The sequence below is a fragment of the Nerophis ophidion genome, linkage group LG10 (genome assembly GCF_033978795.1).
Source record: "Nerophis ophidion isolate RoL-2023_Sa linkage group LG10, RoL_Noph_v1.0, whole genome shotgun sequence".
Taxonomy (NCBI): Eukaryota; Metazoa; Chordata; class Actinopteri; order Syngnathiformes; family Syngnathidae; genus Nerophis; species Nerophis ophidion.
The window spans coordinates 10,603,745-10,629,904 of NC_084620.1; the positions used below are offsets into that span (position 1 = coordinate 10,603,745).

General features: G+C 40.0%; 3 protein-coding genes across 4 annotated transcripts in view; 1 reads left to right on the forward strand and 2 right to left on the reverse strand.

The window, feature by feature from the left end:
- cacna1c (calcium channel, voltage-dependent, L type, alpha 1C subunit) overlaps positions 1-9,560 on the reverse strand; it is a 349,919-nt gene extending 340,359 nt beyond the window's left edge. The window contains exon 1 of the mRNA XM_061912264.1: positions 8,530-9,560. Coding sequence (XP_061768248.1) covers positions 8,530-8,653 — 124 coding nt within the window. The 5' untranslated portion in view covers positions 8,654-9,560. The remainder of the gene's footprint in view (positions 1-8,529) is intronic.
- On the forward strand, positions 1,064-14,357 carry dcp1b (decapping mRNA 1B). Of its 2 annotated transcripts, none has more exons than XM_061912265.1 (9): positions 1,064-1,476; positions 3,203-3,243; positions 7,725-7,852; positions 9,234-9,300; positions 9,381-9,561; positions 12,992-13,090; positions 13,162-13,764; positions 13,842-13,991; positions 14,057-14,357. In XM_061912265.1, the coding sequence occupies exons 1-9, from the start codon at positions 1,318-1,320 to the stop codon at positions 14,207-14,209; spliced, it is 1,581 nt and encodes a 526-aa protein (XP_061768249.1). In that variant the 5' UTR covers positions 1,064-1,317; the 3' UTR covers positions 14,210-14,357. The 2 variants fall into 2 exon arrangements, with proteins under 2 accessions (XP_061768249.1, XP_061768250.1); XM_061912266.1 differs by having other exon boundaries at positions 1,065-1,476; positions 14,053-14,357.
- A 3,089-nt stretch (positions 14,358-17,446) lies between these two features.
- Positions 17,447-25,237, reverse strand: yeats4 (YEATS domain containing 4). The gene is made up of 7 exons (XM_061912267.1): positions 25,021-25,237; positions 24,701-24,820; positions 23,079-23,145; positions 22,921-23,015; positions 22,766-22,855; positions 22,606-22,693; positions 17,447-17,695 (listed from the first exon to the last, which is right to left on the reverse strand). Exons 1-7 carry the CDS (start codon positions 25,069-25,071, stop codon positions 17,526-17,528), a joined length of 681 nt encoding a protein of 226 aa, XP_061768251.1. The 5' UTR covers positions 25,072-25,237; the 3' UTR covers positions 17,447-17,525.
- Positions 25,238-26,160: the final 923 nt, after the last annotated feature.

Sequence of the window (26,160 nt, forward strand, 5' to 3'; positions counted from 1 at the left end):
TTCTAATGTATTTACTTGCTCTTATGCTATCTGAACTCACTATGTTCACTGCTGGCTGTACATATCCTACTAAGTAAGTACTACTAAGTATCAATGTCCATTTCTCTGTTAATGAAATTGTTGATGACCATATACTTGCCAACACTCCCCGATTTTCTGGGAGACTCCCGAAATTCAGCGCATCTCCCGAAAACCTCCTGGGACAAATTTTCTCCTGAATATCTCCCAGAATTCAGGTGGACCTGAGTGAGGACAGCCTGTTTTCACGTCCGCTTTCCCACACAATAAACAGCGTCTCTGCCCATTGATGTTATAACTGTAGAATGATCGGGGGCGAGTTCTTGGTTTCTTAAGTGGGTTTATTGTTAGGCAGTTTCATTAACGTCCTCCCAGCGCGGTAACAACACACAACAACAGCAGTCAGGCTCTCGTCAACCGTAAAGCAGTTCGTCTGCCGTAAACAGCAATGTTGTGACACTCTTAAACAGGACAATACTGCCATCTACTGTACATGCACCACAACACCTCCAGGCAACGTCAACCCTTTACTAATACCCTCCTCCATTCACATCCCATCTCCCCGGGTTGTAAATAACCTAATGTAAATAATCGAATGTACTTCTAATGTATATACTTGTTCTTATGCTATCTGAACTCACTATGTTCTCTGCTCGCTGTACATATCCTACTAAGTAAGACCTTCACTGTTTCAATGTCCATTTCTCTGCTGATGCAATTGTTGATGACTGAAGTACTGATATCAACCAAAGCTCCTCATCCCACCCCCCGATTGTAAATAATTCAATGTACAGTACATACTATGATGATTAACTTGTGTGATGACTGTATTATGCTGATAGTATATATTTGTACCATGAATTGATTAACATGGACCCCGACTTAAACAAGTTGAAAAACTTACTCGGGTGTTACCATTTAGTGGTCAATTGTACAGAATATGTACTTAACTGTGCAATCTACTAATAAAAGTATCAATCAACCAATCAATAAAAAAAAAAAAACTCGCCGATCGATTTTTCCGACTCAACTATCACGGCTGCCATCATGCGTGCTGCCACGCAACTACTCTCACCTGCTTGTTTACAATCTCCTCAATCCTTCATGACAGTTGGAGACAGCTAGAAAACGCTGACTTCCTTATCGACATCGTATTTTAAGATTAACACGTACATGTGTCCTTATCCGACGTGTATTATTCATGGTTCTGCTTCATGGTTTGATTTTAGCCTTCCGTCGTCGCGTTTGCCGCGTTAGCCACCGATGCTAGCTGGCGAGCTAACGGCTCCGTAGGGAACAATGACAGCGACGCACGCCGACAGTGGCGGCGGTTTGGCGGCCAAGGGGCTGGATATCAGCCTGGCTGCGTTACAGAGACAGGATCCGTACATTAATAACATCATGGACGTGGCCAGCCAGGTGGCGCTATACACGTACAACAACAGAGCCAACGAGTGGGTAAGGTGTCAACTTGTCTGTACTATTGCTAACTAGCTGGGCTTAGCGGGCTGACACGCTTTACGTTGCTGTTATATGTAATTCAACGCGGTCATTGTGCACATTTAGCGAGCTCTGTATTATTAATGTTGTATAATTTGCTCACTGTTAGGTGTTTGACTGCCATGTTATATGGAGTGAATAGTAGCAACAGTGGTTAAGTACCTGTGTTAGCATCAGGAAACCTTCTTCGTCAGAATATTATCCGTAGAAGAAGAGTGACCCGCCAAGAGCACCTTTTAAACAAACATCAGGACTTTACTTAATTAAAGGTGCCATTTGCATCATTTAGTTTTACTTCCAATGTGGTTACAATACTATTTATTATTTTTATTGTTGTTATTTCAACAATATATTGATTGATAGATTGAAACTTTTTTTAGTAGATTGCACAGTTCAGTACATATTCCTTACAATTGACCACTTAATGGTAACACCCGAATAAGTTTTTCAACTTGTTTAAGTCGGGGTCCACGTTAATCAATTTATGGTACAAATATAGACTATCAGCATAATACAGTCATCACACAAGTTAATCATCATAGTATGTACATTGAATTATTTACATTATTTACAATCCAGTTGGGGCTTCACGGTGGTAGAGGGGTTAGTGTATCTGCCTCACAATACAAAGGTCCTGCAGTCCTGGGTTCAATCCCAGGCTCGGGATCTTTCTGTGGGGAGTTTGCATGTTTTCCCCGTGAATGCGTGGGTTCCCTCCGGGTACTCCGGCTTCCTCCTACTTCCAAAGACATGCACCTGGGGATAGGTTGATTGGCGACACTAAATTGGCCCTAGTGTGTGAATGTGAGTGTTGTCTGTCTATCTGTGTTGGCCCTGCGATAAGGTGGCGCTTAGTCCAGGGTGTACCCCGCCTTCCGCCCGATTGTAGCTGAGATAGGCACCAGCGACCCCAAAAGGGAATAAGTGGTGGAAAATGGATGGATGGACAATCCGGGGGGTGGGATGAGGAGCTTTGGTTGATATCAGTACTTCAGTCATTAACAATTGCATCAACAGAGAAATGGACATTGTAACAGTGTAGGTCTTACTTAGTAGGATATGTACAGCGAGCAGAGAACATAGTGAGTTCAGATAGCATAAGAACAAGTATATACATTAAAAAAATTTTTGATTATTTACATTAGGTTATTTACAATCCAGGGAGATGAGATGTGAATGGAGGAAGGTATTAGTAAAGGGTTAAAGTTGCCCGGAGGTGTTGTTTTAGAGCAGTTTTGAAGGAGGATGGAGATGCACTTACTTTTACACTTGTTGGGAGTGCATTCTACATTGATGTGGCATAGAAAGAGAATGCGTTAAGACCTTTGTTAGATCGGAATCTGCGTTTAACGTGGTTTGTGGAGCTCCCCCTGGTGTTGTGGTTATGCCAGTTATTTACGTTAAGGAAGTAGTTTGACATGTACTTCGGTATCAGGGAGGTGTGGCGGATTTTATAGACTAGGCTAAGTGCAAGTTGTTTTACTCTGTCCTCCACCCTGAGGCAGCCCACTTTGGAAAAGTGGGTTGGAGTGAGGTGTGATCTGGGGTGGAGGTCTAAAAGTAACCGGACTAGCTTGTTCTGGGATGTTTGGAGTCTAGATTTGAGATATGCCATTGTTATGAGTGAATATTGTGGATACTGGTTTGGATAATTGTAATTAACACTTATGTAACTTTTTTCCAGGAAAAGACAGAAGTGGAAGGCACACTTTTCATCTACACAAGGTAGGGCTGGGCAATATGGCCTTTTTCTAATATCTTGATATTTTTAGGCCATATAGCCTTGAATTAACACTTGATACATGTAATCACAGCAGTATGATGATTCTATGTGTCTACATTAAAACAATGTTCTTCATACTGCATTAATATATACTCCTTTTAAACTTTCATGCAGAGAAGGAAATCACAACTAAGTCAATTGACCAAAACTGTATTTATTAAACAGTTATTAGCGGGTGACTTTTCAAATGGTGCTACATATTAGCAGTGATGCTACTTTTGGTAGCAACGCTTGTGCCCCACGCTTTACAAATTAAAGTTGTCTATTCGACATCTTCCCGCTTGAAGCCGAACCACCGCCAGACGATGGACCCCCTCCTGTTTTTCTTGGGAATTCATTCTTCCTTCATTTGTTACCAGATTCACACCTTCTCTCTCTCGTATTACCACTCGCACAGCTTTGCTAGCATCACAGCTAACATAGAGACAAGAAAGAGCAAGAAACACATGCAGTTTAATGCCCACAGCTAAAAGCAACTGCGTGAGAAAATATACTCGAATATCACGATATAGTCATTTTCTATATCCCACAGAGACAAACCCGCGATATATCGCGTATATCGATATATCGCCCAGCCCTAACACAAGGTTAGTTCGATGTGTCATATCTCTGAAATAATATACATTGAGTTGCATACCGGGTACCTGGCATAAACACTATCAATGACAGTGTTCCCCAAACTACAGCCCGTTGGGCGCATACTAGGGACGGCGTGGCGCAGTGGGAGAGTGGCCGTGCGCAACCCGAGGGGCCCTGGTTCAAATCCCACCTAGTACCAACCTCGTCACGTCCGTTGTGTCCTGAGCAAGACACTTCACCCTTGCTCCTGATGGGTGCTGGTTGGCGCCTTGCATGGCAGCTCCCTCCATCAGTGTGTGAATGGGTAAATGTGGAAGTAGTGTCAAAGCTCTTTGAGTACCTTGAAGGTAGAAAAGCGCTATACAAGTACAACCCATTTATTTACTTGCCAACCCTCCCGATTTTTCCGGGAGACTCCCGAATTTCAGTGCCCCTACCGAAAATCTCAGGGGACATCCATCCTCCCGAATTACCCATGATTTCCAACCAGACAACATTATTTGGGGGTGTGCCTTAAAGGCCCCTCTTTTGGCGGCCTCTACAACCTGTCGTAAAGTCTGCTTTTCCTCCATACCAACAGCGTGCCGGCCGAGTCACATAATAATCTACACACACATAAGTGAATGCAAGCATACTTGATCAACAGCCATAGAGGTCACACTGAGGGTGGCCGTATAAACAACTTTAACACTGTTACAAATATGCACCACATTGTGAACCTACTCCAAACAAGAATGACAAATTTCAGGAGAACATCCGCACCGTGACACAACATAAACACAACATAAACACAACTGAAAAAATACCCAGAATCCTTTGCAGCACTAACTCTTCCGGGACGCTACAATATCCACCCCCGCTACCAGCAACCCCCCCCCAATCTCCCGAATTCGGATGTCCCAACGTTGGCAAGTATGGTTGGGCGTCCCAAGATAAGATCGAATGGATGTTTTTCAACATAGTTAGTCATTGATAATGATCATTACAACCTACTCAGTGGCCTAGTGGATAGAGTGCCCGCCCTGAGATCGGTAGGTCGTGAGTTCTAACCCCGGCCGAGTTGTACCAAAGACTATAAAAATGGGACCCATTAGCTCCCTGCTTGGCACTCCGCATCAAGGGTTGGAATTGGGGGGGTTAAATCATCATCATCAAGGGTGATGGGTTAAATGTAGAGAATAATTTCACCACAGCTAGTGTGTGTGTGTGACAATCATTGGTACTTTAACTTAATTACACATTCCTTGGAATGCATAGAAACAATATATAGTTGTATAGTTACTTTGACAACCTTTCCCAATTATGTTCCAAATCAGGGCTGTAGCGATAAACGGTAATAATTATAACCGCGGTAAGACTCTCGACGGTTAGTATTACCATATTAAATTAAAATGATTGCAAATACGTCATGAAAAAACCCACTTTGATAAACTTATAGACCAACTAGCGTTAGTTTGCTAGCTAGCTTAAATGTTAACATGAACACAAGGGAAATTAATGCATTTCCCCATTTAGAAACATTGTACCCCAATCTCAGCACAAGTCTTAGCACAGAGTGATGAATTTGTACTTGATAGTGTGGAGCATTTGACGCACACGGATGTGTCTTCAACAGGAAGTGATATAAGCCGGAAATGAAGGAAAGACCCAACACCCAATTTGCATTTATTTTAAAAAAACACTCTAAAATGTTTACAATTAAAAATTGATGCACCTATGTAAACACTCAAATAATATATGGTTCTTATGGAGTCAGAACAATCATTATGTGTCTTCTGCCAAAAAAGTATATTTTGTGTAAATGTATTTTAGTAATTAAAACAAATTAAACTCTGTTAAGATTTCAGTGTGTGTGTGTGTGTGTGTGTGTGTGTGTGTGTGTGTGTGTGTGTGTGTGTGTGTGTGTGTGTGTGTGTGTGAGTGTGTGTGTGTGTGTGTGTGTGTGTGTGTGTAAGTACTTTTTTGAGCACAATCAAAAATTCTGCAATACTAATTGATGATAATTTTGGACACAATAACCTTGATGTTAAAATGTTTTTATAGTTACAGCTCTGGTATAAATTATCAGAAACCAACACAGAAAGTTAATACTCTTTGTACAAAACACATACCCTGCCAACTAAACTATGTGGCCATTATAAAAAATGCTTAAGCACCACACATAGTTCAAAATGAAACCCATTTAAATCCACCACTAAGCATGATGGGTAAAATGCCACTCTTTGACATGTTTGACGCATTTCAGCTGCTTGATATTTCTGATTGATTTCTGATTATACAAGTTGGTAAAATAAAATGACAAAAATCAACCAAAATATGAAAACATCTGACAGGTTTAAAAAAAAAAAATAAGATTAATAAAAGCAACTGAGACTGAATAAAATAATTGAATATATTAAGAAATTTGTCGGGGAAGTAAACAAGGTAGTAGTGGTTTACGTACTCTTAATATCCAATGTTTTATCGTTTATACTTCATATTGTAGGGAGGTATTAATATGTTGCCGTTCAGACTGTTAGCTAAAGTGTGTTTCAATTAATTATTCAACAAATTGCTGTGTCGCTGATCATTTCCCAATTATAATGTAACTCCTACATATTTTATGTTTGTACAAAATGATCAGAACCAGAATCAAATGTATTAGCCAAGTATGTTTAACACACAAGGAATTTGACTTGGTCGACTGTTCTCTCTTTGTTCAATGCAATAGACAAAAAAAAACTGTAAAACCACGAGTGTGCACAGTACTGTAGCAGCCATCAGCAGTGCCTTCCTGGTACGAAAACAAAAGGGGAACATTACAGAACACAAAATACATTAAAGGAGCGCAGAGCTGATGCAACCAACTACCACTATAGAGGCGCTATATGTACATACGGCTACAAAAGTATTACACAACGATAAAAAAAAGAGCAATAGATAATACATGTTGCGCTCATACAAATGCACCATTCACAGACAAACAAAAAAAACAAAAACACAATTTTAGCACCCACATACATTGTGGTGGCCTCCGTGATGTGCCACGCCATATGCTGTACAATGGGTGCATTTGGAGGGTTTGATTTGATTTAGTAATTTATAAATCAAACCCTTGTAGTCTTAGAATCCTTCCATGATTTCACAGGCTTTTTATTTTTGTGATTTTTCCAGCCTAAAATGCTTGAATTTGCGGCAGCTTTTTCAAAAAGTTGGTTAGAGGTTTATGTTTTTCAAAAACATTGAATCAATTTGTTACACATGTTTTAAGTGAAACTTTAAAAAGTACAGGATGTCAATAAAAAATAGAAAACAAAAACCTGCTGCTATATGGTGGTTATTTATAGCATTATTTTACATAACAGGAAAAAAACAAAGCAGAAATGGTATAAACTTTGATTAACCTTAAATGCATTGCTGGTTATTTGTCTTTACTGTATGGTGACAGAATGAATGTCAACAATAAGTATTTGACAAGCTCTTACAAGAATAATAATAAAAACTATAAAAGCACTTCTACCAGGACATTTTCTGAAAATGTCATCATAATCCATCCATTTCTCATGTTGCTAACTATCGTATTACACAGCTGGTTGCATTTTCTTTTAGGAAGAAGCTTTTATATATATTCTAATATACATACATACATACATATATACTGTTTAAATATATGTATATATATTATTTGTGTGTGTGTGTGTGTGTGTGTGTGTGTGTGTGTGTATATATATATATATATATATATATATATATATATATATATATATATATATATATATATATCAGTATTTTGATAGGGCTTATATGTGTGTGTGTCATTTGGTAGGCTATAAATAAAATATTGTTTACATTACTTTTTGTCCAGGCTGGCGTCTCCCAAACATGGCTTCACCATCATGAACAGACTCAGGATGGAGAACCTAACCGAGCCCATCACCAAAGACTTGGACTTCCTTCTGCAGCACCCCTTCCTGCTCTATCGCAACGCACGGCGTAAGAATTAAAAACCTTATGTTGAATAACAACAAGAAAGAAATTATGTCAAATGATGACTACTGTCTCCTCTGAGAACTGACGTACAAGATAAAATATGAGGTCAGATATCGGCAAAATGGATGCTTCTTGTATCTAAAGAAAGAAAGCTTCCATTTAAGGTTTCGCTTGCATCAGTCTGTCAGCACGATGATGCCGGCCAGCAGAGATTAGACACATCCTAGCAGCAGTCAGTGATAAAGCGCACACATACACATTATTTCCTCTTACACACACTTGATAAGGCTTGCTAAAGAGGCAGGTGGAATGTCTATTTATAGCGCAAGGGCTTACTGCTGTGATAAAAAGACCAACCAACAAATTTAGAGAAAAACAAGCCAATAAGGAATGAAGGACGGATGACATCAAGCTTTACATTTTAGCCTCGGGCATCTGCAGATTATAGTTGGCAAGCAGGATTATAAAACTAGTTGTGCTTACGCTCCTGCATACTATTTAAGGCCTCCACATAGACCGGGGTCATGGAATCTTATCTTTAGGTAAACATGTGGCACTCGCTTTTACCTTAACTTCCAAGAGTCAGTAAATTGTCCAAAAATAGTTAGCGTGAGAAACGTACATTTTCATTGCCGACAGTCACATCACAGATTGTACCACTATCAGGTTTAAAGTCGTACCTCCGGGTCGCACGTACGTGTAGCCCAGGTTGGTCTCAGACACCAGGTGGCCTTTAAAGCGAACTTCGGGTTCCTCCTGCAGCCGCTGGTGTTTGGGTTTCCTGGTAAAGAGGCCTCTCAGCATGGCTCCCACTTGCTTGGTTAAAGTCAACTCAGTAAGAGCGTGGAGGTCTTCCTGGACATCAGCAGACAAGCGCCCGCATTCTCCTTAGCGCCACTTTGCACCTGCAAACTTCATCTCCACTCAAAGTAAAGCACAAAAAAGTTTGACAGCGTGAGAAAAGAAGTGGTCTCTCTGCGCCATACAGCATGAAGATGTCCCACTCTCTCGTCTCTTTGGTGACTCGAAGCTCCTTCCACCTCCTCACTCACACACACTCCCTCTCCTCTCCGTGCAGTGAACCAACACACACCATCCTTTTTCTTCCCTCTGCTTGGGTTCCATCCCCAGTGAGCACTAAGTGCTTGTGTGTCCAGCAGCCACTGACTTATTTGGTGCTGGGCAGACTCTTTCCCAGGCTCCTTGGTGGCCGACTTTGTTGTGCAAACATGCACCTCTTATTAGGACAAAACTTTGACAAAGAAACACACGTCTCATCCTGTCGTCTGCTGACCTTATGCGACCACTTTCTTTCTCTGGCAAATATTAAGTTGTTTTTTTTTTTCTAAAAAGTTATAAAAACTCCTTTCCTTTCTCTCCCCAGTGGTCATCCACGGCATTTGGTTCTACGACAAGGCGGACTGCCAGCGCATCGCCCAGAGGATGACAACGTAAGCGCTTGTGTAAACTGGGCTCGCACATCTCTTTTCAAACTAATCTCACATTGTCAATTATTTGTGTGTTTGTGCAGTCTGACCCAGCATGAGCAGGCGGCGGCTCAGTCTCAGGGCGGTTGGTTGTCCTTAGAAAGAGACGCGTCATCATCAGGAGGTGGAAAAGGAGGAGGCAGCATGGGCATGCTTCAAGGCGAAGAAGGGAAGGAGGTGGACATCATCCAGATGTTGACCAAAGCGCACACAGAATACGACAAGGTAACCTCAAAGAGAAAACAAATATTAATTCAGGCGTCTCTTATGGAGCTAAATTAGGGCCAACGGTTTTGTGCTTGAGAAAATAAACTTTGAAACTGAAAGATCAAGTTTTGAAGGGCATTCCAAATTAAAAAAAAATAGTGCACACTTTTTTTAGATGTTGATATTTTAGCATCTGTTTACAGTTGTAAATTCGGACCTTCAGCCTGAATTTAGCACGGGGGCGTATCATCAACAAAGAGGGGTGTGGCATCAGCTTTGCAAATGTGGTGGAAGGCAAAGGGTTTGTTTCCCTTTAATGTATTTGATTGTGGTGGTGCGCCATGGCAATATATCAGCCGTTCACCTTGAAAATTAGGCTTTTCTACGTGAAAACAAAAAAAGGAAAATAATATTATACTAACATGCAGTGTAATAGTATTGTAGGGTCCAGAAGAAGACACCCAAAGTACAACGCTTTTTTTTTTTTTAGCTTTTATTGACAATTTAATGTGAACAGCGTCCCTATTTCAACACGTGTTTCCTCCGTGCACACGTCTGCCTCCGTGCTTCACTCCGAGACACACTAAGTTCCTCATTCTCCGCCGACACGGTTTGTTCACAGACCATAGGAAAAATGTATATCATGACACACAAACATATACATTAACAGCAGCAGGTAGTTACAGTATGAATGTATGTATATACTGTATAGCTTATTATTAGCACACTATTGACGAGTGATGCACCGGAAACTTGGCTTAAAAAAGATGTACTTGTACCAAAAAATATGTTCAAAATGCTTAAACGAAACAATCTGTAAAATAGTGAAGCCACATGATTTGAAGCATGATGTGTTAAAGTGTGATTGTATTGTTAGCATGCGTGGAGTCGATAGCATGCAATTGTGTCCCCTAGTGGCTGTGATCAGCATAAGGATAATCGTTGAGTTGAGCCAGAATAGAAATGTATTCATGGCCGCGTGGTCAGGGCCGTATTAAGATTACACAATCATGTAATTGGCTGTGAAGTATGTATTTTTTTAAAGGCTAAAAAAACATTTTAGACAAATGTGTGTGCCAATTTTGGGTTATAATGAGCTATTAGTGTCAACATTTATTTTTCTTGTTACATCTTGTTTTTTTAATAGTTTCTGTTTATTTTATTACTGCAATGTAACAGACAATGTATATTTACATCAATTATGTTTCCTTCCCTGAATGTTAGAATTTAGTTTGGCAAATATGTAAACAATATTTGGAATTAGAGATGAGGAGCTTCCATCCTGAGGTTATTGATATTCTTTACAATGAAGTTATTTTAACCTGATTGGCAGCACATGCTTATATACCTTTTAATATAAATATATAACCTCCTGGAAGGTTATGTGTTGTCTTTCTATTTTCAAAATATACAAATCAGGAAAGTTATTTAAAAATATGAATGTAAAAAGGATGAACATTTCCACTCTTGTTTTTTTGTGAAGATGTTGCTATGAAGTGCAGTAAAAAAAAAAGAAAGCGTCTGATTGATTTCACAAATATACTTAAGTTGTAATCAAAAAGGTCAACCAACGAATGAGATTTCTCTACAGAATCTCCTCTTTGGTCAACAAAAGCACCGTGAAGATTCTAGTGGGAACTCTCATTCAACCCTTTTTCGATTACGCATGCGCCTCCTGGTACACCAGCACCTCCAAAACCCTCAAATCTAGACTCCAAACATCCCAGAACAAGCTAGTCCGGGTACTTCTAGACCTCCACCCCAGATCACAAAGCTCTCCTACCCACTATTCCAAAGTGGGCTGGCTCAGGGTGGAGGACGGAGTAAAACAATTTGCACTGAGCTTAGTTTATAAAATCCACTACACCTCCCTGATACCGAAGTACATCTCAAACTACTTCCTTAACGTAAATGCATCGCCATAACCACAACACCAGGGGGAGCTCCACAATCCACGTTAAACCCGGATTCCAATTTAACAAAAGTCTTAACTCATTCTCCTTCTATGCCACATCAATGTGGAATGCACTCCCAACAGGTGTAAAAGTAAGTGCATCTCTATCCTCCTTCAAAACCACACTAAAAGAACGCCTCCAGGCAACTTCAACCCCTAGCCTTACCCACTCCCCCCACCACATCCCTGGATTGTAAATAATCAAATGTATATACTTGTTCTTATGTTTTCTGAGCTTACTATGTTCACTGCTCGCTGTACATATCCTACGAAGTCAGACCTACACTGTTTCAATGTCCATTTCTCAGATGATGCAATTGTTGATGACTGACGTGCTGATATCAATCAAACTTAACCCCCTGTCCCAACCCCCTCCACATCCCACCCCCCGGATTGTAAATAATGTAAATAATTCAATATATATACTCTTGATGATTAAGTTGCGTGATGACTGTATTATGCTGATAGTATATATTTATTCCATGAATTGATTATCATGAACCCCGACTTATTTGTGTGTTACCATTTAGTACAGTACGGAATATGTACTGTACTGTGCAATCTACTAATAAAAGTTTCAATCAATCAATCGTAAAATATGTATATTTTTTGTTCCTATTGTTTTTTTATTTTATTTTAATATGTTTAGTCTTCTGCTCTTATTTTCCAAGCGTTTAAATGACCACCAGTGTACTTGTGTTGTTAAAAATCTTAAAATAAATCATATTGTAACTGTTTTGCACAGAGGCAACTTATTAAACTGATATAACATTTGTATTATATTATATTTAGCTCCTAATATCATTAGCTTAGTTGCTTTACACAATAGAAAAGTAAAGGGGAAATAAATAGTTTTGAACTACCGTATTTCTTTTAATTGCTGCCGGGGCACTAATTGAATTAAAACCTCTTCTCAGTCCTGCGCTTACCAAAGGCATGCGGTAAAAGTAAGCATGCGCTAATTATTTTAAAACCTCTTCTCACTCCGGCACTTACAAAAGACATGCAGTAAAAATTTGAGTGTGATGTAAGCTTGGACCTTAAATCCTACTGAAAAACTCTTAATGGGGCCATGTATCGTGAGATTTTGAGCCAAAACCTCCTTCCATCAGTGAGAACTTTGAATGATTGATCAAATACTTGTTTTCCACCATAATTTACAAATAATTTCTTAAAATTCCTACAATGTGAATTCCTGGATTTTTTTTCACATTCTGTCTCTCACAGTTGAAGTGTACCTATGATGAAAATGACAGACCTCTGTCATCATTTTAAGTGGGAGAACTTTTCCAATCGGTGGCTGACTAAATACTTTTTTGCCCCACTGTATATATAATATATATATATATATATATATATATATATATATATATATATATATATATATATATATATTTATTTATTTATTCTTTATTTTTTCAAAAGGTGACAATATATAATGTTTACAAGTTTATATTTAATAAGAGTTCAAATATTTATTTTGTGTGCTCGCAGGAAAAGTCCACATCAGAGCCAAAGGAAATCGGTGTCAGCAGTTTTCTCTACGGGGGTGCAAACCTCATCAAACCCATACCTGTGAAGCCGCCCACTCAGGTAGAACGTGCGCACACACACACACACACAACTCCTCTTCCTCCTTCCATTTGTGCTCCTCCTCTTCACAGGACAGCGATGGCGGTGACAGCAGGTCGTTGTCGGTGGCCATGTTGTTTGGATCTCACGTCTCCAAACGTGACCCCGCCCTTCCTGGAGCCAGGAAAGGTGACCACCCTCCTGCGGCTCGCACGCTCACCTATGAACCTGTGGGGGGGCAAAAGGGCCGGGAAAATGCTTCATCGCGGCAGCAGCCCTGCCATGCCATCCAGAAGCTCATGCAGGGACAAAGGGGTCCAGCAGGGGGCATCCTCCACACGCTGTCCGAGTCCCCAGAGAACAAACTGTGCAACAATGACCACCATCATCTTCATCATCACTATCATCCACCCCAGCAACTAGACCCTATCAAGAGACTTTTCTCGTACCAGCCCCCCACTCATGTTCACCCCACACCTTGTTGCAACGCCCCCTCGCAGCACACCACTCAGCCCATAATGGCCGCCTGCTCAGCGTGTCCTCGCCAGCCTCACGTTCTCAACATGCTTCCTCCTCACGAGCTCCTCCACAAGCTCCAGCTGGTCCAGCAGGAGCAGAGTCTCGCCTCCCCGGAACCCCCGCATTTCGGACCTGCCCTGGCCCCCCGATTCCAGCGCACGCCGGCACATCAACAGGTGAGTAGCACACACTGAAGTACACCTCATTAGGTACATCGCTTAGCTCCAAAGTGACGTCCACGTGATGCCTTCAGGCGCCTTCCTCACAAAGCATCCCGGCCACCACCTTGCTCCTCTCGCCCAGCGTCTTCTCTCAGGTGAAATCAGAAGGCGCTCAAGACCCCGCCCCCTCCAGAGTCCTGTCCAGAAGCCAGCTCCAAGCCACCTTGCTGCACCTTATCCAGGTACCGCTTTTCAAAATAAGACGCTAAGACTGTCGATGCCTGACCATTTGTGTCCTTTCAGACAGACCGCTCCTTCCTGGACACCATCTACGACGCTTACGTCAGCCATTTTTCCCACCCGTGACACACCCCTCCTCCCCAAATATGGACTTCCTCTTCCTGTGGATTGCAATCAGAAATGGCTACTGGTGGTTACAAGAAAACATGGCAACAAATAAGGCTTTTTGTGAAGGAAAAAGGATGCTCTGAGGTTTTAAATGTAGCAGTTTGTTGTTCTAAAAGTTAAGTGTCGTTTTTACACACTTTCATTTAATACTAAAAAAATTTTCAAGTTTACTTCCTACATTCATAAATTTTGAGGTTGAACTATGTCCTTTTAATTTGGTTTTAATTTTAAACAGCACCTATACTTAAACATTTTTTTTATGATTGGGTTTACTTGCTCTACTTTAAAAGTTATTTTTTATGTTAGTATTTTTCTAATTCATTTATTGCTTTACACAAACAATATACAGTGGGGCAAAAAAGTATTTAGTCAGCCACCGATTGTGCAAGTTCTCCCACTTAAAATGATGACTGAGGTCTGTAATTTTCATCATAGGTACACTTCAACTGTGAGAGACAGAATATGGAAAAAAATCCAGGAATTCACATTGTAGCAATTTTAAAGAATTTATTTGTAAATTATGGTGGAAAATAAGTATTTGGTCAACCATTCAAAGCTCTCACTGATGGAAGGACATTTTGGCTCAAAATCTCACGATACATGGCCCCATTCATTCTTTCCTTAACACGGATCAATCATCCTGTCCCCTTAGCAGAAAAACAGCCCCAAAACATGATGTTTCCACCCCCATGCTTCACAGTAGGTATGGTATTCTTGGGATACAACTCAGTATTCCTCTTCCTCCAAACACGACAAGTTGAGTTTATACCAAAAAGTTCTATTTTGGTTTCATCTGACCACATGACATTCTCCCAATCCTCTGCTGTATCATCCATGTATCCATTTTGGTATAAACTCAACTCGTCATGTTTGGAGGAAGAAGAATACTGAGTTTCATCCCAAGAACACCACACCTACTGTGAAGCATGGGGGTGGAAACATCATGCTTTGGGGCTGTTTTTCTGCCAAGGGGACAGGACGATTGATCCGTGTTAAGGAAAGGATGAATGGGGCCATGTATCGTGAGATTTTGAGCCAAAACCTCCTTCCATCAGTGAAAGCTTTGAATGGTTGACCAAATACTTATTTTCCACCATAATTTACAAATAAATTCTTTAAATTTCCTGCAATGTGAATTCCTGGATTTTTTTCCACATTCTGTCTCTCACAGTTGAAGTGTACCTATGATGAAAATTACAGACCTCTGTCATCATTTTATGTGGGAGAACTTGCAAAATCGGTGGCTGACTAAATACTTTTTTGCCCCACTGTATCTGGTAAATGCTCTTTTTCAATGTACCATAGACCTAATTTTTAGGGTGACATTTTTCTTTTGATTTAAAGAACATTTAAATTTTAAATATCTAATTAGCACAAATGCAGATTTTTTTTCTTAATTGTAGCTTTTATTTCCTTTTTTAACGGGGCATCAGTCATAACAAAGCTGCTCTACCTCACAAAGCTACTCAGTCAATTTACACAAAACATAAACAAGTTGTCCCTTTCCTACTGTCCTGATGCACACATAAATAATAGCAATAACTGCCGACCACAATGCAAGAAGCACACATTCACATTCTTTAGAAAACAATTTTTGTGTGCATATTTTTTTACTGCAGAAGCAAAACCAGCGTTGTAATAAAACCAATTAAGAAGCATAATAATAATTATAACAATGACATATATATTTTGGGATTATTCATGTTATTTTTGCTGTTGGAAATATTACATATTTTATGTCATGTTTGGCTGTGACAGGAGTTTATTTTAATTGGGTATTAAATGTTCTTAAAAGGTCTGTCATCTCTTTTTATGTTAAAGTATTTCTGATAGACAATATGTTGTTGCTGGGGTGTAGTTTTCGGGAACACCTTTAGAGGGCGCAGCTGCGACTGTGAATTTCCGGTCGGCTTGATTTTCGAGCGACATCGAGACAAACGCTAAAAGCTGCACGCTTAGTGTTTCATTTTACGTGAATAACCACGAATCATTTGGTGTGAAATTGAACACCAAGAAGGAATATTTTTACAGTGAAAGTAGCAGAAAAGTGGAACAGCGGTAGACCGTCTGCTAAGCTTTTGCACGCCCGCTCCTACCCCCCCATTCTTTCTAAATTTACTTTTAACATTGTCCATTGTATTTTGCATACTCACAATACGAAGGTCCTGGGTTCGATCCCCGGGCTCGGGGTCTTTTAAGTTTGCATGTGACTGCGTGGGTTCCCTCAGGGTGCTTCCTCCCACTTTTAAAGACATGCACCTGTGGATGGTTTGCAACGCTAAATTGTGCTGGGGGCGTGGAGGTGTTTTTATCTGTGTTCGCGACTTGTCCAGGGTGTACACCGCCTCCCGCCCGAATGCAGCTGAGATAGGCTCCTGCACCCCCCGCCACCCCGAGAAGGACAAGTGGTAGGGAATGGATGAATTGTCTTGGAGTCTATCTCAGCTGCATTCAGGCGGAAGGCGGTGTACACCCTGGACAAGTCGCCACCTCATCGCAGGGCCAACACAGATAGACAGACAACATTCACACTCACATTCACACACTAGGGCCCATTTTCTTAACTAATTTCGTCAAGGGGCCACACAGAAAGATCCCCAGCCTGGGATTGAACTCACGACCTTAGTATTGTGAGGCACATGCACTAAACCTGTGCTGCCCTGATTAACTTCATTCCTCCATAAAATAGATAAAACAATTGTGATCAATTTCTATATAACTTAAAGAAGACTGGTTTCCTTTGATAATATTCTACCTAAACATGAAATTAAGTCAAATACAAATAAGGCAACAAGAGAAGTATCCCACACTTCTCTTTTCTCAAGTAAATATGTACAGCAAATTTGGGCATACAAATCTAATATACGACAGGCTGGACAGGACACTTGGGCACAGGAAACAAAAAAATCAATTAATTCATCCATCGATTTTTTACCGCTTTTCCCTCTTGACTTTTAACCATAGTTCACTGACAAAAAGGTAAATGGCATATATATTTGTATAGCGCGTTTCTACATTCAAGGAACACAAAGCGCTTTGACACTATTTCCACATTCACACACACATTGATGGACATAGAACATATACAGTAGTAGTGGTGTGTTAAACGTCTGGGAGAATTTGTAGCTCTTTTTAAATGAACAGTGATTACAATTCACCTGCAAGAAAATGTTACATTTACACAATGTATATTAATATATCATTAAATGCAGAACTCTGGAGACAACTGATTTGTCTAACATTCCTTGAACTACTAGATGAAGCACATTCAATGTCAGTGAAGACAACATCAGAATGATAGCACTTTAATGAAAATATAAAAGACAAGAACCAAATAACATTAGAAAAACAATCTTTTAACGGAGCAGTCAGTGGTCTTTGTGATCTCCATCTTCCTCCAGTTTCCTGATCTCCATCTTGAGGTGGTTGATGTTCTCTCTGCTGGCTTTCAGCTTGTCTTTCAGTTCCGTCATCTCCTGGCTGGTCCTCTTCTTGGCCACCTCCATCTTCTCCTTCGTCCTCTGCTCCAGCTCGACAACTACACCACAAAAAGTAACAACAATGAAGCTTTCATTGTAATAATTGTTTATTTTCAAACATGGATAGAAGATTACACAATAATAATAGTTCTACATAAATAGTTTTGCAGCAAATCCTGTCTGATAAAGAGTAGAAAGAAGCAGATCTTATTTAGTCCTCCCTCTTCTCTGTTTCACATCTACTACTAGTACTTTCTTTCACTTCCTGTATTCAGATTAGATTAGATTAGATTAGATAGTACTTTATTTATTCCGTCAGGAAAATTACAATTTTCAGCACAATCCCATTCAAGATCAGACAAACATTACAGGGAGACAGAACAGGATCGCTGACGGGTCTGCTGGCTTCCAGCGCCCCTTACAAAAAAGATGAAATACAGGTAAACAAGTGGGGGGGGGGGGGGGGGGGGGGAATAGAAGATTGAAATAAAATAAAAATAAAAATCGGTTTTAGGCTAGGCCCTGGAGTGGGGGTGCAGACTGAGGCCAAGGGGGAAGAAAAAAAAAAAAAAAAACTCATAGCCATTGTACAAGAGGGAAACATCAAAGAACACAGAGGACATCAAAGACATTAAAGCAGCAGATCCAACCAGACACTTCTACATACAGCAATGAATAAAAAGTAAAATAAACATATCCACTGTGGTGGCCTCTGCGGTTCAATCTGTAACATTAATAAATAAATGCATATGTAGCATGGTTGTGTTTAACTAATTTATTATTAAGGTTTAAGATGCTTAATACTTCAAATATGTTTTTAATTGGAACTTTTTCGGATCATATATTAGTACATTGAGTTCTTTGCTTAATCCATACCAACATTTTAAATTTTGTTTCAACACATTCTCCTTTTTTTTTTTAAGTTTCCTTAAATAGGACATGTTATGAGGTGTTTTCTACATTTAAAACACGTCCTTAATCAGTTCAGTTTCAGTTTCAGTTTATTCTGAACATGCATACGATACAATGTAATGCATCACATATTTCCGGTTTTCATTCCAGCATGTCCAAAGAGGAGGAAGAAGCAGAGCTTTTTTTAATCTTACCCCTTTCCATATCATAGCAATCTCCGTGTTCTCTGTTTGTAAAAGAACAGTAAATAAATAAGTGATATACAAATAAGTAAACAAATAATTTATACATAAATAATCATCCAAAAAAAAAAAAGAATCAAGATGTTCATCATAATCGTTCTTGTGTACTTTGTGAACACTTGCGGTTTGAACAATCTCTTAAAGTGGATCATATTAGTGCTTTGTTGAAGTGAAGTGAAGTGAATTATATTTATATAGCGCTTTTCTCTAGTGACTCAAAGCGCTTTACATAGTGAAACCCAATATCTAAGTTACATTTAAACCAGTGTGGGTGGCACTGGGAGCAGGTGGGTAAAGTGTCTTGCCCAAGGACACAACGGCAGTGACTAGGATGGCGGAAGCGGGAATCGAACCTGCAACCCTCAAGTTGCTGGCACGGCCACTCTACCAATCGAGCTATACCGCCCCGATTTATTTGCGGAATCCATTCCATATTTTAATTCCACATACAGATGTGCTAAAGGTTTTAAGTGTTGTATGCGCCATTTAAGGTTGTATTTCTCTTTGGTTGTGCAGAATTGATGTACATTACTGAAGAACATGTTCTGTGTTTCTGCAGGTATTAACACATCTAATTGAATGTTTTTTAATACAATTTAGAACAAATATATTGCCCATGTCCTACTGCAGCTCGTTACTATATATATACAGTCAAAAGCATACAATTGTTGAATAGTTGAAAAGTTTATTTACTTTAACTTTGGCCAAACTAAGCACTGATGTAATCAAAACATAACGCAAGCAACCCGTTCAAACGCAATAAACATATTTTTCAGCACTGTACTATTTTTAGCATTGTAAATAGAAGGTCCATCCATCCATTTTCTACCGCTTGTCCCTTATGGGCTCGCTGGGGGTGCTGGAGCCTATCCCAGCTGCATTCGGGTGGAAGGCGGAGTACACCCTGGACAAGTTGCCACCTCATCACAGGGCCAACACAGATAGACAGACAACATTCACACTCACATTCACACACTAGGGCCCATTTTCTTAACTAATTTCGTCAAACAGGTTAAGTAAAGAGTAAATAAAAATTAACTCTCAATTTCTGTTAGCAAAACATGCACTTCAATAAATATCAAACATCTTGAAGTGCATTTTTTTCCGCTAATAGGAAAAACTGGGTGGGGTGGTTTGTTTTGTTCTTTTTTGTTGCCAGTTGCAATTGTTTGAACATTTAACATGTTCTGATGCCATTTAAAGCCATTATATTTTTGTTGTTATTGTTCGCTTTATACATTACATTTGCTGTTTGCAGCTGCACCAGATCATTAAGTTTTCGTATTTTTGGATTTCACAAATAAAGTTTTGTGTGTTCTCTATTATAACTAAAATGATGTATTATTCTATCAATCAATTAATCAATGTTTATTTAAATAGCCCTAAATGACAAGTGTCTCAAAGGGCTGCACAAGCCACAACGACAGCCTCGGTTCAGATCCCAAATAAGGGCAAGGAAAAATTCCCTACTCAATGGGATGTCAATGTGAATGACTATGAGAAACCTTGGAGAGGACCGCAGATGCAATGGACGTCAAGTGGATCTAGCATATTGTGAAAGTCCAGTCCATAGTGGCTCTAACATAGTAGTAGTGACAGTCCAGTCCCATCTTTGTAGTTAGTGACTGAAATAAACTTTTATCATCCACACAATACTTCATACACAGTGAAGAAAATAAGTATTCGAACACCCTGCTATTTTGCAAGTTCTCCCACTTAGAAATCATGGAGGGGTCTGAAATTTTCACGGTAGGTGCATGTTCACTGTGTGAGAAATAACCTTTAAAGAAAAATCCAGAAATCAAATGTTATGATTTTTTAACAATTTATTTGTGTGATAAAGCTGAAAATAAGTATTTGAACACCAACATTAATGTTTGGTAGAGTAGCCTTTGTTTGCAATAACAGAGGTCAAACGTTTCCTGTAGTTCTTCACCAGGTTTGCACAGACTGCAGGAGGGATTTTGGCCCACTCCTCCACACAGATCTTCTCCAGATCAGTCAGCTTTCTGGGCTGTCGCTGAGTAAAACAAGACTTTCAGCTCCCTCCAAAGATTTTCAATTGGATTTAGGTCTTGAGACTGGCTAGGCCACTCCAGAACCTTGATATGGTTTTTACGAAGCCACTTCTTGGTTTTCCTGGCTGTGTGCTTTGAGTCATTGTCATGTTGGAAGATCAAGCCACGACTCATCTTCAATTATCTGACTGAGGGAAGGAGGTTTTTGGCCAAAATCTCACAATACATGGCTGCAGTCATCCTCTCCTTAATACAGTACAGTCATCCTGTCCCATGAGCAGAAAAACACCCCCAAAGCATGATGCTACCACCCATATGCTTCACAGTAGGAATGGTGTTCGTGGGATGGTACGCATCATTCTTCTTCCTCTAACACGCATAGTGGAATTATGACCAAAAAGGTCAATTTTGGTCTCATCTGTCCACAAAACTTTCTCCCATGACTCCTCTGGATCATCCAAATGGTCATTGGCAAACTTAAAATGGGCCTTAACATGTGCTGGTTTAATCAGGGGAACCTTCCATGCCATGCATGATTTCAAACCATGACGTCTTAGTGTATTACCAACAGTGACCATGGAAACAGTGGTCCCAGCTCTTTTCAGGTCATTGACCAAGTCCTGCCGTGTAGACCTGGGCTGATTCCTCACCTTTCTTAGCATCATTGAGACCCCACAAGGTGATGAGACACTGGTGATTTAGGGCTATATAAGTGAACATTGATTGATTGATATCTTGCATGGGGCTCCACTCCGATTGAGATTGACCGTCATGTTTAGCTTCTTCCATTTTCTAATGATTGCTCTAACAGTGGACCTTTTTTCACCAAGCTGCTTGGCAATTTTTCCAGAGCCCTTTCCATCCTTGTGGAGTTGTACAATTTGGTCTCTGGTGTCTTCAGACAGCTCTTTGCTCGTAGCCATGCTGAATGTTTGGGTCTTACTGATTGTATGGGGTGGACAGGTGTCTTTGTGCAGCTAACGACCTCACACAGGTGCATCTGATTCAGGATAATACAGTAGAGTGGAGGAGGACTTTTATAGGCGGACTAACAGGTCTTTGAGGGTCAGAATTGTAGCTGATAGAGAGGTGTTCAAATACTTATTTTCAGCTGTATTACACAAATAAATTGTTAAAAAACCATTGATTGTGATTTCTGGATTTTTCTTTTTAGGTTATCGCTCATACTGCGGACATGTACCTAGCGTGAAAATTTCAGACCCGTCCATGATTTCTAAGTGGGAGAACTTGCAAAATAGCAGGGTGTTCAAATACTTATTTTCTTGACTGTATGATACAGGGGTAGGGAACCTATGGCTCTAGAGCCAGATGTGGCTCTTTTGATGACTGCACCTGGCTCTCAGATAAATCTTAGCTGACATTGCTTAACACGATAAGTAATGAATAATTTAGCTGATAATCAGAGTGTCAAAAATAACGTTCAAAATATAAAACATCCTCATGCATTTTTATCCATCCATCCGGTTTCTACGTTTCTACCACACCTGTTCAAGAAGTCGCATTAATGGTAAGAAGTATTGTATTTATTTTTGGTTAGACTCAGAATAACAATGTTATTAAAAAGAATAAGAGACTTATTATACTCTAAAAATTATGGTCTTTCTTAAAAATGCACGCATATAGTTGTATTCAGTGTTAAAAAAACAAACATTATATGGCTCCCACGGAAATACTTAAAAAAATATTTGGCTTGTATGGCTCTCTCAGCCAAAAAGGTTCCCGACCCCCGGTTTAATAAAAGCTATGATCATTCTAACAGCAGGTGTGAGCACCTACACTCTGTCTCGTGTTTGTAGGCTCCCAGTGTGAGTTGTCTGGTTGTGGTCAGGAGCTGCTGCATCATTGCTGTAGGATCCTGGAAGATCTGAGGCCACAAAACGGAAATCAAATATGAAAACACGCACTGCTCCGGTCTGGACTGTCAAAGCAGCCTCACCATTTCGTCATAGAACTCCGACACCACTGTCTTCTTAGGCATGGCACTGGAGTCCGACTGGAAAAGCTTCAGCAGATGGTACAGAGTCACCTGGAGAGGCAAACATGTGAATATTGAATAGCAGCTAAGTGTGTCCTGTGTTGGTGTTTCCTCACAGGTCTTTCATTGGGGTCAATGAAGAAGATCTTGATGATGATCTCAAACTCTCCCCACCCGGTCTCTGTGATCTCATACGGAGGCTTGGTCACCACTGCACAAAAAGGAACATGCTAACAAACATTTTGCCAGCAAATGTGCTTTTTAACCTTCTCACCTCTCAAGGGGTTGCCGTAGCTCTCGTGGAGCTTAAACTGGATCTTCTTCACATATGCCGACATATCCTGGACAGACAGAAGAGTGTTGTTGTTTAAAAGCCATTAATAAATAAGGGAGTATGAATCCGTTTTTTTTGCCGATACCGATTTTGATCTGATGTCAGCACATTATAACACGGACCATTGACTTATTTTTTAGCGTGTAATGTTATAGAAGTATTGATCAAATGACAATAATGACCCAGTGGGACGTCGGTGACAATGATGACTATGAGAACATGATACTGTGAAAGATCAATCCATAATGGATCCAACACAGTCGCGAGAGTCCAGTCCAGAGCGGATCCAACACAGCAGCGAGAGTCCCGTTCACAGCGGAGCCAGCAGGAAACCATCCCAAGAGGAGGCTGATCAGCAGCGCAAAGATGTCCCCAGCCGATACACAGGCGAGCAATACATGGCCACCGGATCGGACCGGACTCCCTCCACAAAGGAGAGTGGGACATAGAAGAAAAAGAAAAAAACGGCAGATCAACTGGTCTAAAAAGGGAGTCTATTTAAAGGCTAGAGCATACAAATGAGTTTTAAGGTGAGACTTAAATGCTTCTACTGAGGTAGCATCTCGAACTGTTACCGGGAGGGCATTCCAGAGTACTGGAGCCCGAAATGAAAAAGCTCTACAGCCCGCAGACTTTTTTTGGGCTTTGGGGATCACTAATAAGCCGGAGTCCTTTGAACGCAGATTTCTTGCCGGGACATATGGTACAATACAATCGGCAAGATAGGATGGAGCTAGACCGTGTAGTATTTTATACGTAAGTAGTAAAACTTTAAAGTCACATCTTAAGTGCACAGGAAGCCAGTGCAGGTGAGCCAGTACAGGCGTAATGTGATCAAACTTTCTTGTTCTTGTCAAAAGTCTAGCAGCCGCATTTTGTTCACCGACGTCCCACTGGGTCATTATTGTCACCGATGTCCCACTGGGTGTGAGTTTTCCTTGCCCTTATGTGGGCCTACCGAGGATGTCGTAGTGGTTTGTGCAGCCCTTTGAGACACTAGTGATTTAGGGCTATATAAGTAAACATTGATTGATTGATTGATATGTTGTGATCATGTGGGCTCTGCCTGCTGGATAGAATCAGAGATCAGATCAGAGTCTGGATTAGACTGCAAACTAGTTGTTGTATTTAGTTTTAATTACGTTTCTGAGAATGATTTAAAGCATTTATTTATGTTTGTAGGCAGCACGGTGTAACAGGGGTTAGTGCATGTGCCTCACAATACGAAGGTCCTGCAGTCCTGGGTTCAATCCCAGGCTCGGGATCTTTCTGTGTGGAGTTTGCATGTTCTCCCCGTGAATGCGTGGGTTCCCTCCGGGTACTCCGGCTTCCTCCCACTTCCAAAGACATGCACCTGGGGATAGGTTGATTGGCAACACTAAATTGGCCCTAGTGTGTGAATGTGAGCATGAATGTTGTCTGTGTTGGCCCTGCGATGAAGTGGTGACTTGTCCAGAGTGTACCCCGCCTTCCGCCCAATTGTAGCTGAGATAAGCGCCAGCGCACCCCTCGAAACCAAAAGGGAATAAGCGGTAGAAATGGATGGATGAATCCGTTTTTACCTCGTTTCTGTAGGGTTTGACGTACACAGACCACTGATGAGTGTGTCCGTCTTCCTCTCGCTTCTTCCCAAAGTAGCGGGCGACATTTCCGAACACGATAGGCTTCACGATAGTTACTCCCTGCACAAAAAGAAGGCAAATAGTAGAAGACGTGATGACGAGGAAAGGACTGCTGCTCTCCTTTGTTTTGATTGATTGGTTGAGACTTGTATTAGTAGATTGCACAGCACAGTACAATTAACCACTAAATGGTAACACCTGAATATGTTTTTGTTTAAGTTGGAGTCCACGTTAATCCACTCATGGAATTCATTGTTTACCTTAACGCGCCCGCCGGAATCTGGACCGAATTCAGTCATCTTTTTAAACATATTACACGGGAAAATACGTCCATTTACGCCTTGGAATAATTAAAAGCGCTTCTTGTTTTTGTTTGACAAAGAAACTCCATATTTGTGCCGCGCGTCGTTTAACAGTTACACGGCAATACTAAGGACACAGCTATACTTCCGGTAGAAAAGGAAGTGCAACGTGAATTCATGTCCGGTGTGCATCAGGTTGCTGCAATAGTTTTGCGTGTGTTGTTTTCCAATTTTTGAAACCAAGAGCTACTTCTTGGGTACTGATTAATGCAAAGGGCTAACAGTTTGATACACACTTAAATAAATTGCCAGGAATAGCCAATTTGCTCAATTTACCTTTAATAAAAAAAATACGTATTTCTGTCCGTCATTCCGTCGTACATTTTTTTCCTTTTACTGAAGGTTTTTTTTGTAGAGAATAAATGATGAAAAAAACCACCCAATTGAACGGTTTAAAAGAGGAGAAAACACGAAAATTAAAATTTTATTTTGAAACATAGTTCATCTTCAATTTCGACTCTTTAAAATTCAAAATTCAACCGAAAAAAATTAAGAGAAAAACTAGCTAATTCAAATCTTTTTGGGAAAAAAACAAAAAAAAACTTATGTAACATCATTAGTAATTTTTCCTGATTAAGATTAATTTTAAAATGTTGATGACATGTTTTAAATAGGTTAAAATCCAATCTGCACTTTGTTAGAATATATAACAACTTGGACCAAGCTCTATTTCTACAAAGACAAATCATTATTTCTTCTAGATTTTCCCAGAACAAACATTTTAAAAGAAATTCAAAAGACTTTGAAATAAGATTTAAATTTGATTCTACAGATTTTCTAGATTTGCCGGAATAATTTTTATGAATTATAATCATAACACATTTGAAGAAATATTTCACAAACATTCTTCGTTGAAAAAACAGAAGCTAAAATGAAGAATTAAATTAAAATGTATTTATTATTCTGTACAATAAAAAAATAAATACATTTACTTGAACATTGATTTAAATTGTCAGGAAAGAAGAGGAAGGAAATTTAAAGGTAAAAAGGTATATTTGTTTAAAAAACCTAAAATCATTTTTAAGGTTGTATTTTTTC